The 15,663-nt window shown below is 37.8% G+C and overlaps 1 protein-coding gene across 1 annotated transcript in view; it reads right to left on the bottom strand.

The window, feature by feature from the left end:
• CFAP44 (cilia and flagella associated protein 44) overlaps nucleotides 1-15,663 on the bottom strand; it is a 153,568-nt gene that overhangs the window by 86,376 nt on the left and 51,529 nt on the right. The window contains exons 14-17 of the mRNA XM_090276613.1: nucleotides 14,610-14,819; nucleotides 13,871-13,981; nucleotides 3,360-3,521; nucleotides 2,114-2,350 (exon numbers count right to left, since the gene is read on the bottom strand). Of these exons, the coding sequence (XP_090132739.1) occupies nucleotides 2,114-2,350; nucleotides 3,360-3,521; nucleotides 13,871-13,981; nucleotides 14,610-14,819 (720 nt within the window). The remainder of the gene's footprint in view (nucleotides 1-2,113; nucleotides 2,351-3,359; nucleotides 3,522-13,870; nucleotides 13,982-14,609; nucleotides 14,820-15,663) is intronic.

A 15,663-nucleotide genomic window follows, 5' to 3' on the forward strand; every position in this document is an offset into this window, starting at 1 on the left:
CTTATTAGGGATTTCTGGACCCAAGGGTAGGTAGGATGATGACCATGTCCAGCTTGAAGCAGCTAGAGGAGCTCGAGACCTTGGCCCATTGTCTTTTATAAGATTATAAAGGGTCTTAAGTCTGAGAGGGAGAAATTGTTATTTTTTCTTGTTAAAAAAATTATTTAATTTTTTAAAAAAAGAATAATATAGGAAAGGGTGAAGCCAGAGAGCTTGTATGTACGACCCATGGGCATGGACTTGGTGGTAGTTGGGGGGGGGGGGCGTTGCTGGGGGAGGTGTGGTGCTTGTCAGAGGGTAGCAAGGGGGAAAAGACTGGAACTATTGTAACAATATAATCAATAAAATATACTTAAAAAAATTGAGTAAATAGCCCTGGCTGCTGTGACTCAGTGGATTGAGCAATAGCCTGCGAACCGAGGTGTCGTGCATTTGGTTGCCGGTCAGGGCATATGCCTGGGTTGTGGGCCGGGTCCCCAGTTGGGGGCGCGTGGGAGGCAACCACACATTGATGTTTCTCTCCCTCTCTTCCCCTCTGGAAATAAATAAATAAAATCTTTGGAAATCAAAATTACACATAAAAAATTTGAGTAAATAGAGAAAAGTTGATGATACAGAAGACCAAGTGGCTTATTTCAGGTGCAACATCTCTGAGGAACTGAGAGGGGATGGGATCAAGAGGCTATCTGGAAGTGTCCTTGGAAGTTGCAGGGGACCATTCAAGATCTGTACAATAGGCAAAGCAGATAAAAGTTATATGGATCCCTGTAGAGCATTAGATCTGGCTGAGCCAAGATAAGGAAATTCCACCTGATTGTTTTTATTTTATTTCCTCAGTGAAATATGAGGTGAGGTTATCAATGAAAAGTGAGGGAAGGTACAAAATATTTGATGGGAGAAGAAAGAACTAAAACAATAACTTGGAAAATAGGAAAGTGAACAGGGCTGGGCAGTAGCACCAGAAAGCAGTGTAAGTACTGATTTTAGAACTGTGGTCATGACTTCAAAATTAGACTGGTTTTCCACAGCATCTGCTTACAGATTGCAAGTAGGTGATCAAGTGTCACTACCTCTGTGAACTATGACTTAATCTTATACACAGGTGTAGTTTAATGGTTAAGAGCATGGACTCTAAACCTAGACAGTTCAAGTCCAGATCCTGGTTCCACCTCACTTATGTGACCTTAGATAAGTTACTTAACCTCTCTATGCCTTGGTTTATTCTTACGTAAAATGTAAAGAGCAATTATTTTAGAGTATGGTTGGGTAGATCACTTAGAATGGTACATGATGAGTTTTCATATTTAGCAAATAAAAATACAGTATGGATGTTAACTTCCTGTGGTAAGCATTTAATCAAATCATTATGCTGTACACCTTAAACTTATACAGTGCTGTCTATCAATTATATTTCAATAAAACTGGGAAAAATTGACAATCCTTCATATATAGTTGTATGTCAATTATTACTTTATTGATTAATTGAATTAAAATTTGTGACAATTTTATAATGAAGGAAACCTTGCTTTGCAATAGATCAATAAAATATTTTATAAAAATAGAGTACATAAGAGGATGCAATGATCACATCATTGAAACAGTCCTTGGTACTTGTCTCCCCAATATTCATTTTTCTATTCTTTATTACCCAAGTTCTAATTTTGTTCAGGGTGGCAATTTGCCTATCTAAAAACAGTCATCTTCCCAGACTTCCATATGTTTACACAGCGTAGCTGCAGATAGCAAAATGTAAGCAAAAGTCTACTGGATAGCACTGTTATTATTTTCAAAATTTAAAAACACAGACTCAGCTGGAAAACCACTTAGTCTTTTGCCCTTCTAACTTCAATTCTTATCCACTTTGACCTCCTGTAACATGAATGATTATCATAGATGATAATAGATATAACAAGTAGACATATAAGAGATATAATAAGATGATATAAAAAAAACTATAACTCACATTCATTCTTCAAAATCCACACCATTAACAGTAGTTAATAAATGGAGTCTTACTATAAGAGTGAGAAATTAAAAATGTACTAGAAAATAATGACTATCAAATAAATTAATTTAGGATGACATAAAATGTATTTATTACATTATTACTCACCAAAGAAAGCCAGAACTTCCCTGGCCCAGAGTAAAATCCACAGAGGATGTGACAAGGGGTTGATGGAATAAAGATTTCAGGTAATGGTTTCTCTTCCTCTTCCTCCTCTTCCTCCTCCTCCTGGGATTCCTTTTCTTCATCTTTCCCCATCTCTGCTGCTAGCTGCTTCCTCCTTTCTTCCTTTTCCTTCTCCTTCATCTCCTTTTGTCTCTTTCTCTTTTCAATTTCTATAAATCTCTTGCAAAAGAGACATTAAAGAGATGTGAAAACAACTAATTCATTCATTCATTTACACTGTTCTGGATGACAAAGTAGAAGGAAGATAGGGGTCCTAGACAAACTCACAGTTCTAATGTAACAAGTAATATCATTTAAAAATAATGATCAATTTGGCAATACATTTTTTATCATTAAATTTTTCAAATCTTTTAAATAACTTTATTTTTGTATTATCCCCCATTGATCCTGGTTTTACAGAAACTATTTCATTGTTTTTTTCCTCTAATAGAGAAGCTAAATACAGTTTCTGTCAGGCTATCCCTGTCAGCCCATAAATTAGGTGAACTGAAACAGTCTATGAAGGATGGTGTTTCTACTTTTAGTAAAACTGTGAGTTAGGCCCTCAGCATCTATCAGCTAGCCCCTAACACTGGCATCCCTACCTTTCATCTTTTACCTCTTTATACTGTTTACCTCAGAATTATCTTCCTAATTTACATGATGTCATCGCATCAATCCCCTCCTCAAAAACTCACAATGAGTTCCAATGGTCTAAGAAATAAATTAAAACATCTTGGCTAGAACTTAAGGAGTCCCATGCGCTGGTCACCAACTCTTGCCACAGCCCACCACAAATTGCATCCCTTTTTCACAGGTCCATTCTTCATTTCCCCAAACACCAAAAACAAGACTGCCTTCCCCTACAGTGTTCTCCCAGCTCTTATTGCCTTCGTCCTCATTTTCAACCCTTCCAAATTCTTCGCATTCTTTAGGTATTGAATGTCACCTCCATATAGTCATCTTTGACCTCCTCTCATTCTTCCATCAGAACCTGTATTTTTTTTCTCTGCATGCCCCTAAAATTCTTTTCTTTGTACTGTGATTTTAATATGTATTCACTACTTCCTTCAAATACAGGGTCTATGTCTTACTTTTCTTTGTATTTTCCCAGCACTTAACACAGGATATTTTATATTCTAAGAAAGAAAAAAATATTAGGAGATGATGATTCAAGAATATCTCATACCAGAATCTTAGATTTGACACTTGAGAAATGGAAACACTTTAGGCTCATGTCTTTGATTTCATAGGAAATGACATCATGATTTTCTACTCCCTCCTTTATGGTTGGAAATGGAGCTTCAAGAACATAGCCATTCTCACAGATAATCAGTAAAGTACTATCGGGCTGAAAAAAGAGATTAAACATATTATTTACACTTCAGCAAATTTTTAGAAGCACAGTTCAAAAAGATTACAAGCCAGGGAAAATATAATTGCTCTGTATACTAACCATTTTTGAAGGATGCTTAATTCCTTGTTGCAATTATTATTCATAAGTCAATCTAATTAATCACTATATACAACTACTAATGCTAATTATTATATTATTATAATTAATAAGGTAAGTGTTAAAATTAGATTTAGATTTATTTCCCTTGTAGATGTCATACATATTTTTGAGCCAATAATGTGGTTGTGAAACACATTAGCCTAAAGAACAGAATATTAAAATTAGGACTGCCAAGGAAAAATCTGCAGTGTGTGGCAAGAATCCCAGATTCTGTGGATGGATCATTACCAGCCGGAGTTTATTAAATGTGAATGTTTCCAAGGTTTTTGTCCTTTACCCTATTCTCCTCTCTCTTCGTAAACATTGCCTAGATATTTATCAAGGCTTCATTACCAATGATATGCAATTAAATTCCAAATTATTTTCTCTAATGCTGACCTTTCTCTTGAGCTCCAAAATCATGTATTTAACCACATATGGCAAGTCCCCATCTTGGTATTCCATACTTTATTCAAAATGTTTATTTAGTTAGTTATTTTATTCTATAGTTACCTATTATACACCTGTTATGTACTCAGCATTTTGTAAAGTGCTAGGGGTAAAATTATAATAAGAAGAAAAGGTACAGTCTCTGCCATTATAGAGCTTCCCACTAATGGGAGAGAACATCATTTAACAAATCATAAGCAGATGTAAATTATAACTGCAACAAGTGTTGCAGAGGTGCCATGAGAGCAACAAGGTTGTACAAAGCTTCCTGAGAAGAAGGCACCTATGCTTCATGTGAAGGATGAGTAGAGAATAATTACACAATGAGTTAAAGGAGAATCTGAGGGAACATGCTATATAAAGAAAATACGATGTGCAAATAAACTGAAGCACACTGGGCATATAAGAAAGTTGTCAGCTTGGATGGCATAACCTAGGTCAAGAGAACAGAGTGAGAGAAAAGATTGGGACAGAGCCTTTGGGAAACAACACTCAATGGCTGGGTGACAGAGACTAAGAAGAAATAATTACAAGATGCAGGAGAGAGAACCATGAGAACAAAATGTCACAAAAGTCAAAGGGAGATGATAGTTCAAAAAGAAATTAGGGTCAACAGGATCAAATGAGGCTAAGAGATCAAGAAAGGTAAGAAATAAAAATGTTAAGTGGATATCGGTGGTGTCATTAGAAGAGCTAATTTAGTGGAATAATTAGACTAGATACTGGTGTGAGAGTGTAAAGGAGACAATGGGATATAAGGAAATAGAATTTGTGAGAATAATCAATCCTCATGAGAAAACCTGGAGATGAAAGATGAAACAGTAGTTGGAGAACATGATGTCAACGAATTTATTTTTTGTAAGTGGGAGAGACTTGAACATATTTAAATACTGATGGAAATGATCCAGAAAACAGGTAAGGTTAAATTTATATGACAGAAAACACAATATAAATAAAGGGGTGTAGTCCCATTTGTTTATTCTTTTATTTCCCTTGCCCTAGGAGATATATCTGCAAAAACATTGCTGTGTGGGATATGTGAAATTTTACTGCCTATGTTTTCCTCTAGGACTTTTATGGTGTCACGGCTTACATTTAAGTCTTTGATCCATCTTGAGTTTATTCTGGTGTGTGGTGTAAGCTGGTGGTCTAGTTTTATTTATTTATTTATTTTTTGCATGTCCCTGACCAGTTCTCCCAGCACCATTTGTTAAAGGGGCTCTTCTCATTCCACTTTATGCTCCTTCCCCCTTTGTCAAATATTAATTGACTATATAAACCTGGGTTTATTTCTGGACTCTCTAATCTGTTCCATTATCTATGTGTCTGTTCTTGTACCAGTAAAAGACTGTTTTGATTACAGTGGCCTTGTAGTATAGTTTGATATCGGGTATCATGATCCCTACTACTTTATTCTTCTTTTTCAAAATTGCTGAGGCTCTTCAAAGTCTTCTTGGTTCCATATAAATTTTTGAAGTATTTGTTCTAGGTCTGTGAAATATGCTGTTGATATTTTAATAGGGATTGTGTTGAACCTATACATTGCTTTGGATGATATAGACATTTTAATGATGTCGATTCTTCCATCCATGAACATGGTATAAGCTTCCATTTATTTGTATCTTCCTTAATTTCTTTCTTCAGTGTTCTGTAGTTTTCTGAGTACAGGTCTTTTACTTCCTTGGTTAAGTTTATTCCTAAATAATTTATTTTTCTTGTTGCTATAGTAAATGGGATTTTTTTTCTGGATTCTATCTCTGATATTTTATTGTTAGTGTACAGAAATGCCTTTGATTTCTGAATATTGACTTTATACCCTGCTATTTTGCCAAATACATTTATTAGGTCGAGCAGTTTTTTTGTGGAGTCTATAGGGTTTTCTATGTACACGATCATGTCATCTGCAAATAATGACAGTTTTACTTCCTCTTTTTCAATTTGGATGCCTTTTATTTCTTTTTTCTGTCTGATTGCTGTGGCTAGAACTTCCAAAACTATTTGAATAGAAGAAGAGAAAGTAGACAGCTTTGTCTTGTTCCTGATCTTAGGGGGAAAGATTTCAGTTTTTGCCCATTGAGTATGATGTTGGCTGTAGGGTTCTTGTATATGGCCTTTATTTTGTGGAAGTATGCTCCCTCTATTCCCACTTTGCTGAGTGTTTTTATCATAAATGGGTGTTGTACTTTATCAAATACCTTTTCAGCATCTATTTATATGATCATGTGATTTTTGCCTTTCATTTTGCTTATGTGCTGTATTACATTTATTGACTTGTGAATATTAAACCATCCTTGCATCCCTGGGAGCAGGGGAGAGTAAATGGGGAAAAATGGGACAACTGTAATAGAAAAACAATAACAAATGAATTAAAAAATAAAAATACAAAAAAAACATTCTCTGAAATCTGGGAAAATAAAGTATAAGAGAGTAGAATCCAAAGGTCAAGAGGCAGAAGTGGCCTCAAGTAGGAAGGAAGACAGTTGTCTATGGTAATCGAGGAAAGAGGAGCAGGTGAATGCAGAGCTAACAAGATTTTGTGTTTGGTAGCAGGAAGGTGAAGGGGTCCCTGTGTGATGGCTACTAGTTTTTCTCTGATAAAACGAATGCTGAGAATTAGAAAGAGTGGTAGTGGGAGGCTTGAAGTTCTGAGGAGAGAAGTTTTAAAATGATCATCATATGTGAGAGATGAAGTTGATATAGGATTTCTGAACCATCCCATGGACTGTTTTAAGGCCACTTAAATCACTAAATTCTGAAGGACCTAATTTTCCCTGATTCATGAGGATCTCCAGATGTCCTGGGGTGATTACTACATGTAAATATAAATCTGCTGGGAGGCATTCAGGGATAAATTTCTGCAACATAGATATAAAGAAAAGACTGAGGGACAGGAAGATCAAGGCTTTGGATGAACTTTATTTATCCTTATTGAAATTAATAATCATGAAATTTGAGTTGGACATGAAAGGACATTAGGACAAGAATGAACTAATGGGTTAGAGAAAGCAAATGGTGAATGAAAAAGAGGTTTCTGTAACACTAGAGAACAAGTAGAACAGGGGTAGCCAACTGAACAGGCTGGGAAGGAGAGAGGTTGAGGTCAGAATGAGACATGTTTAAATATTTGACATTTAAGGTTGAGTTCTTACAAGTTGTTGTGGTCTAAAGTATGTCACCCCACAGAATTCATATACAGAAGTCCTCACCCCTACCTCTCAGAATGTGACTGTATTTGAAGAGAGGGCCGTTAAGCAAGTAATAATGTTAAAAATAGGGTGGTTAATATGACCGCTGTCCTTATAAGAAGAGACAAGTAGAACAAAAAGGAATGGCCATCCGAAAACTCGGGGAGGAGATAGTCATCTACAAGAGAGGGAGAGACACCTCAGAAGAAAATAAACCTGTCAGCCTTTCATTTTGCCTTAATAACTGTGAAAAATAAATTTCTGTTGTTTAAGTCACCTGGACTGTGGTATTTTGTTATGGAAGCCCTGGAAAACTAATGAACTAGTAGAAACAGTTCCCAGTGGGTGGCTGTGAAAGTGTCTGGATGAGCTGTAAAGATCATGGAAAATGAGTAGGTCAAGAAGCTCAGAGGCTGATGCAGTTCAATCAGTCATGTACATGATGTTAATATCATTCAGAATAATTGATTGCACTTTGAAAGGGAAGTGAATCATATTCTCAAGATTTTAATAAAGAGACAGGACTGATCAGGTGACCAGAAGATGATAGCAAGGTAAAGAAAGACAAGGTGATATAGCTGAATTATATCAAAGGAGCAGTGTTTTTATCTTAATTTTATGAGTTTCAAGTCATAAAAGTAATATATAAATGTTGCCACAAATGAGATCATATTAGAGGGTAATGTCAGCAGCATGGAAATGTGAGAGGACCTCAAGCTCTCTCCCCTTGCAGTTACAAGTTGGACAGCTGTAATTCAACAAAGGTTCCCTGCTCAACCCACAAACACATCTGAGAGATCCACACAAAGCAACATCTAAAGATAGGACTATAGAGCAAACAGGAGAGATGGGAGGGGTGGTGAAAGACAGGGATGAGAGCCACAAGATGCATTCTGTTACCACTAACTGTGGCCCCAGCAGATGTAACAGCAGTGAACCATACTTGGCAAATCAGAGAAGCAGAGAGAGCAATCAGGCCTGGGTGGCCAACACACATTGAGGCTGAGCCTGGGTAAGGGGCAGAGAAGCAGTGCAAAGCATGGCAGCATTCCACAGACCACCATCGCTGGACAAAGACATTCTGAGATGTAGGAACCAACCCACCCCACCCCATCTTCCTGTGCCCTCAGGATAAAATTTTTCTTGAAGTAAAAGGGTAGTCATTTATTCAGTCACTAAAGATATAGTCAACCACATCCATGATGACAGGATAACCAGACACATGTAGATACAAGGCCATAGGAGTGAGAGTCAACAAAAGATAATACAGGGAAAAAATCCATTAAGACTTCAGATACTGACTTCCAGCCAAGATGGAGGCGTAGACTGACATGCTGGGTCTCCCTCCGCAACTAGAAGGAATATAATTACCTCAAAACTAGAAACAACCAGAAGTTCCAGAAAATCAAACTGCATGGAAGTCCAGCAAACAAAGATATAAAGAAGAAATACTCATCCAGACAGGTAGGAGGAGCAGAGCTGGAGCAGAGTGGACCCGGTGTGGTGGCAGCTGTGGCAGGCTGGCAGAAAGTGCAGTCACACGTTTTAAAAAGTCAGGAGAGACACCTGGGTAGCATTCCCAGCTCTTCACCAGACCACACAGCCCACAGTCTGAGCACCAGGGAAAGTCAAGCCTCATTGCTTCTGACTGTGCAGACCAGTGCGGATTGGGGTGGAGGCAGAAACTGCCGGTCTCTCAGCAGAGTCCATTTGTTTAAAGGGCCCCCATGGTCCTAGAACATCCGAAGACCCACTGACTCTGGGAACGATGGCCAGGGCAGCAGCTAGAGCAATGCCAGTCTGGTACGGAAGTGGGAGAGGTGCCTGGAAAAGGGGCGAGTGCTGGGCAGGCAGCATTGTTCCCTCTCGAACCCCTCCCTCACATATAGCACCACAATGTGGTGAAACAGGTCGCCCTGTACTGACAAATCCCTAAGGCTTCACCCCTTACAACATAACAAGAGTGACAGCTTTAACTGGGACACGGAGGAAAACAAACAAAGAAGCCTGTCAGAATGAGGAGACAGAGAAATATGGCCAAAAGGGGGAGATGTATCAAGGTTCCAGTGGGAGAACTAAGTGATGAGGAGAGAGCCAACCTAACAGATGAGGAAATAGACAACCTAACAGATGCAGAATTCAAAATACTGGTGATAAAGATGCTCACAGGCTTGACAGATATACTGGAGTGTGGCAAACGCGTAAGAGAAGTGAAGGCTATGCTAAGTGAAATGAAGGAAAATCCACAGAAAACCAATGGTGAAGGGAAGGAAACCAGGGTTCAAATCAATGATTTGGAACATAAGGAAGAAAAAAACAGTCAACCAGTGCAGAATAAGGAAGCAAGAATTGAAAAAAATGAGGAAAACTTCCCAAATTTTGCGAAGGAGATGGACATACAGATCCAGGAAGCATGGAGGGCCCCGGGCAAGCTGAACCCAGAGGAGACCACACCAGGATGCATCACGGTTGAGATGGCAAGGGTGAAAGATAAAGACAGAGTCCTGGGGGCAGCAAGAGAGAGGTGTGGAGTTGCCTACAGGGGTTGCCTATAGGACTATCAGCTGATTTCTCAGAGGACACTTTGCAGGCAGGAAGGGATTGGCAAGCAGTATTCAATGTGATGAAAAGCAACCTACAACCAAGATTACTCTATCCAGCAAAGCTATCATGGAAGGGCAGATGAAGTGCTTCCCAGAGAAGGTGAAGCTAAAGGAGTTCATCATCACCAAGCCATTATTATATGAAATGTCAAAGGGACTTACTTAAGAAAAAAAAGATCAAAACTATGAACACTAAAATAGCAACAAACTTACAACTAACAACTGAATCTAAAAAATAAAAACAAAATTCAACTAAGCAAACCAGAATAGGAACAGAATCATAGGTATAGGGATCATTTGGAGGGTTATCAGCTGGGAAGGGGACTGGGAAGAATGGGGAAATAGTGCAGGGATTAAGAAGCATAATCAGTTGGTACAAAATAGACAGGGGGATGTTAAGAATAATATAGGAAAGGGTGAATCCAAAGAACTTATGTGCATGACCCATGGATATGAACTAAGGGGTGGGATTGCCTGGAGGGAAGAGGGGTACTGGGCAGAGGGGAGCAGGGGAAAAATTGGAACTACTGTAAAAACATAATTAATAAAATATACTAAAAAAATTTTAAAATAAAAATAAAAAGAGGTTCTTTATCTTGAAAAAAAAGACTTCAGATATTGAAATTATCATACACAGCACCACCATTGTGCTTATTATGTTTAAAGAAATAAAAGAAAACCTTGAAATACCTACAGAAAATATATAAGCATAAAACCTAACACAAAAATATCTATAGATATCTATAAAAAAAACAAAACTGCAAGAACTAAAACATTAAAATGTTGAAATTAAGATCACAAAGGGAGGCTTAAACATAAGATAAGATGATTGAAGAGATAGTCAGTAGAAAATAGATGAGAGAAAAATCTGTAAAATAGAGCTTAGAGAGACATTTTCAAGCTAGAAAAGACAAAAGATAGGGTAAGAAATTTAGAGAATAAGATTGAGAAATCCTAACACCCAATGGTGGGGGAACAAAAGAAACATTTCAAGACAAAGTGGCTAAATTTTTTTCCAAATTGATATGTTGCAAAATCAATGGATTCAAGCACCTAGACACATCAGAATAAAACTGAAGAACACCAAAAACAGAAAAATGCTAAACATGGCCAGAAAGGAAAAGCAAATTACCTTCAAAGGAGTAATTACACCAAGAGGTGTCAGAAGCAATGAAAGTTAGAAGGCACTTGAATATTATATTCAATAAGCTGAAAGAAAACTACTGCTATCTAGACTTCTATGCAAAAATAAAGATTTTTTAAAATCCTTTAATAATGAAAGAAAAAAATTGAGGAAGCTTATTAAAACAGACCTGCAGTAAGAGAAGTTTTGAAAAGTGTACTTTATACAGAAATAAATATTCCCAGATGTAAGAAGGAATAAAGAATAAAGAACATAGGGAAAATTCTTAGTGTACTTTAATTGAATATATCTTGTGAGATTTTAAAATGTTTGTATATAAAAAACATATAAAATGTAAGTATTTTAAAATCTTATGAGATGTTGTTATTTTAAAAATACACAATAGAATATCATTCTAGAAGGAAAGTAGAGGGAAAGTCCTAAGGTCCTTGCATTGCCTAGTAAGAGGGTAAAGAATTAACATTAAGCTAAGTTAAGGATACATGTTAAAATGTAAAGCAACCATTGAAAAAAATAGAAACAGATGTATAATTTCTAAACTAATGGAAGGAAAAACAATAATTTTTAAAAAAATCAGTACAGATAAAGGCAAATAAAACAAGAAAAATAAGGAGAGTAAGAGTCAAAAAGAAAGTACACAAGTGTTAACCGCAGACATCAGAGGAATGGTGTCACGAGAGATCCCCTTGGTCTCTCCCCTTGAAGTTTCAATAATATGAACAGCTATAATGCAACAAGGGATTCCCTGCTCAACACACAAATATGCCTGAGAGATCCAGGCATTGAAACATCTGAAGGTGGGCCAGTGGGAGCAAACCCAGGAGGTGAGAAGGGAGAAGAGTTCAAAAGAGCCATGGATGCAGCCCCGGAGCCAGGAGCTCATGGTGGGGCCCAGTTTGGAGAGGGGAAGAATCAGGTTGTGGCTGGCAGTCCCTTCAACAGGAGGAGCAAAGAGATTTGGTGGGCATTCTTGCAGGAGTGGGCAGTATGAACTGCAGCTGAGCCCAGAGTCCTGGGCAAAGTCAAGCACAGAAGTGTGGCCGCAGTTGTCAGGCAGTTGGCATTCTAGTCATAGAAACAAAGCTACGGAGCCTGACTGCCCTGTAATCTCCCAGAGCCTGCCTCCCTTCATCCTCAGTGCCAGGGTGCAGAGCACATTATCTGCAAATCCGAGAACTGGTACTACATAATCACTTTTTTCCCTGAGCAAAGGGTGTACCCTGTGACTGGTGTTGGGGTCAGGGTGCAGGGGGGACCCCATGAAGGTCCATGGTCACCATTACCAGGAGGGCAAAACAACACAGAAAGCTGCCAAGTTCCCCCAGCCCACTCCACACCCACACATCACAGCTACACTGATGGCAGCATCTGGCTTCAGGGGACAGCATTGAGATTTCACGAATTTGGAGTTCCATTGCCCACCACATTCCCCTGCAGGGTTGGTCCCCTGAGATGGGGCAACTGGCTGGTAGGAGAGGCACCCACCTCCCATTTTTTACCGCCCTATAGAGACCTGTAAAGCCAGAGAAGAGTATAAGAGCTAAAAACAAAACAAAACAAAACAAAGCAAAAAAACCCTTGCAATTTGGCACCCCCTACTGGAAAATAAAAAAAACCTTTTCTTATTAATCTGCTAGAGAAGTGCCACTCATACATAAATGCATCGACAGAAAAGGAATCCTTCAAATAGCATGAATAACCAAGGTAGCAAGGCAGCTCAGAAAGAATGAAAAATCTGCAGAAAACAAAGTTATAGACATGGAAATATGTAATATAAATGATAGAGAATTCAGGATTACAGTTTTGAAAAAACTCAAAGAGATGTAAGAAAATACAGTCAGGCAGTTTAATGAGCTCAGAAAACAAATCAATAAACAAAATGATTTCTTTACCAAAGAGATTGAAACTAAAAAAGAACCAAACAGTAATTCTGGAGAAGAAGAACTCAGTAAAAGAGATCAAGAACGAATTTAGCGAGCATAGGAAATAGAGCTGAACAGATGGAGGAAAGAATTAGTAGTATCAAAGATAAAAATCTAGACATGACGCAAAGGAAAGTAAAGAGTTGAGCATTAAAAAAAAGAAAGAAAGAAAGAACTCTACAAGAACTAGCTGACTCCATCAGAAAGAGCAATATAAGAATAATAGGCATACTGAAAGAAGAAGGAAGGGAGAGGAAATGGAGAGCCTATTCAAACGCTAGTTGATGAGAACTTCCTAAACCTATGGAAAGAGCTAGATACCTAATCCAAGAAGTGAACAGAATATCTAATTACTCCAATCAAAAAAGGCCTTCTCCAATGTACATTGCATTAAAACTGTCAAAAATTAATAAAAAAGAAAGAATTCTCAAGGCAGCCCATTAGGTTATCATCAAACTTCTCAAGCTAGAAGAGAATGGGATCAAATATTCAAACTACTAAAAGAAATTACCAGCCAAGAACAATGTATCTAGCAAAGCTATCCTTTAGATATGAAAAAGAAATAAAGACTCTTCCAGATATACAGAAGCTGAGAGAACTTATCACCAGATTTCCAATATAGGAAATATTCAAGGGGTTATTCTACGTGAAACAAAGAACAAAAGGTCACAGAACTACAAGTAAGATCACCAACAAACTTAGAGCATAAACAGGAATAATTTGTGACAACAAAAACATAAACAGGGAAGTGGGTAAAGGTCTGAATTTGCAAAAGAGAATGGCCTGGTCCCTCTGTGCAGGATCCAGGAGTAGAGGTAACTGCTCCTGCTATTCTCTCTCAGATCATATCACCTCATTATGCAGTGATTAAGATTTAAGTGTAAAGACTAATAATACTTACATGAGATGCTGCAGACCACATCAACTGGCAAACAGGTCCAGGAGTAGTAATATAACCAATTGGTTTATAATCCTTTTCCACTTCAAAGAAGAACACAGTTTTATCTTTACTCTAAGAAAATGAGAAATATCAGCCAAATATGTATTATTATGAAATCCATTCCACAGAGTACAAAGAAGCATTTAATAGCTATAGCATATCCACTGTACATTTATACCTGAATGTACACTTATATCTACAATGACCACATATCCCAGATTATTATGGAAAAATTCTTATTTCAAAATATTTACTTCATTTTCCCCATGAAAGTACTTGACAAACAAGGTATTCCAGTATGTGGTTCTGAAAAACAGTCACCAACCTGTATATAAGATTAATTCAGAAAAAAATTCCACAATGTCAATGCTCATCTATTAACACACAAAGAATTTGCATAGTCATTCTCTTCATTTATGGCAGTTCTATATATGAACATACCTGCACTCTAAAATATTGATTATACATAAAACACCTTGCATGAGTCCCCACTGAAATTTTCTATTAATTCAGATAAGCATTAGAACTCAATTTGTAAGAATATTCTAAAATGTCATGCACAGACCACATTGAAAGAATATGAGTACAAAGAAATGAATATCACCAAATACAGAACCATTAAGTAGAAAAACTAATAAGGCAAGTTCAAACTAACCATGCAAGTTCAACAGAAACCAAAACAAAAAAATCTACTACTCACCCCTGTGGCTAGAACTTCTCCATCACGTTCAAAGGCTAAAGCCGTGACACGAGCAGTGTGTGGTTTGAAAACATGTTTCAAATGAAGATCTGCATCCAAAAACTTCTTCCGTCCAGCAAAAATTGTGAGCCCTTTTGGATCATAGAGTTCAAGAACTCGAACAACCCCATCTTCAAATCCTACAATAATCTGTGCTCCAGTGTAGCTAATCTTGAACAAAAATTAAACACAAGAAACCTGAAATTAGTTGGCTAAGAAAGTTGTGCTACACAACATATACCTCTGTATTTATTTAGACTTAAGTAATTTAACAATGGCTGCCCGTTGGTAATTCTTTATGTCACTTTCTGGTAACCTCCATCTATTCTAGGACAGATCCTGTCACTGCTGACTATGAGACAGGAAAACGATGGCAAATCTTGGTGAAGCATCTGTCTACAACATGGCAGGTGCCTATCACCAGCAATTCAAGAGTGAGCATAAACAGTCTCAGTCCCTGGTTTCACAGAATTTATGGTCTGTGGGAAGGACAGATATTAATCACACAAATGAGTGAGGAATTATGAACTGCAATGAATGTTAAAGGAAAGAAACATATTCTCTGAGAGCACATAACAAAGCAAGCTGAACTAGACATAGGACTTCCTTAAGAAAGAGATGGTGGAGCTGAGATCAGAAAAAGCCTCAGGAATTAACAAACAAGAAGGTAGGAGAAGCTATCCTGGGAGAGGATATAACTTGTGTAAAAATCATGTGGCAGTAGAACAAGTAACTCAGGAAAAAAGTTACAATTTGACTAGAGCAGACTGAGTGAGGAAACAGTGCTTCCACAAGAGGCTGGAGAGGGAGATGAGCAAGCATCGGGACACAAGGTACCTTACGTGGCACCTTAGGCATAGTCTTCATCCCAACAGTAGCGAGAGGTCATCAGAAGGTTTTTAGTTGGGGGCTGGGGTAGGAAGTGACATGATCAGATTTACTATTACAGAAAAGTCATCATCGCTGCTATGTGGAAAGTAGATCTGAGATGGCCGGCTAGGAGGCAGGGGGACCT

This window comes from Furipterus horrens, unplaced genomic scaffold (genome assembly GCF_987537825.1).
Source record: "Furipterus horrens unplaced genomic scaffold, mFurHor1.1.pri manual_scaffold_1, whole genome shotgun sequence".
In the NCBI taxonomy this organism is placed as follows: Eukaryota; Metazoa; Chordata; class Mammalia; order Chiroptera; family Furipteridae; genus Furipterus; species Furipterus horrens.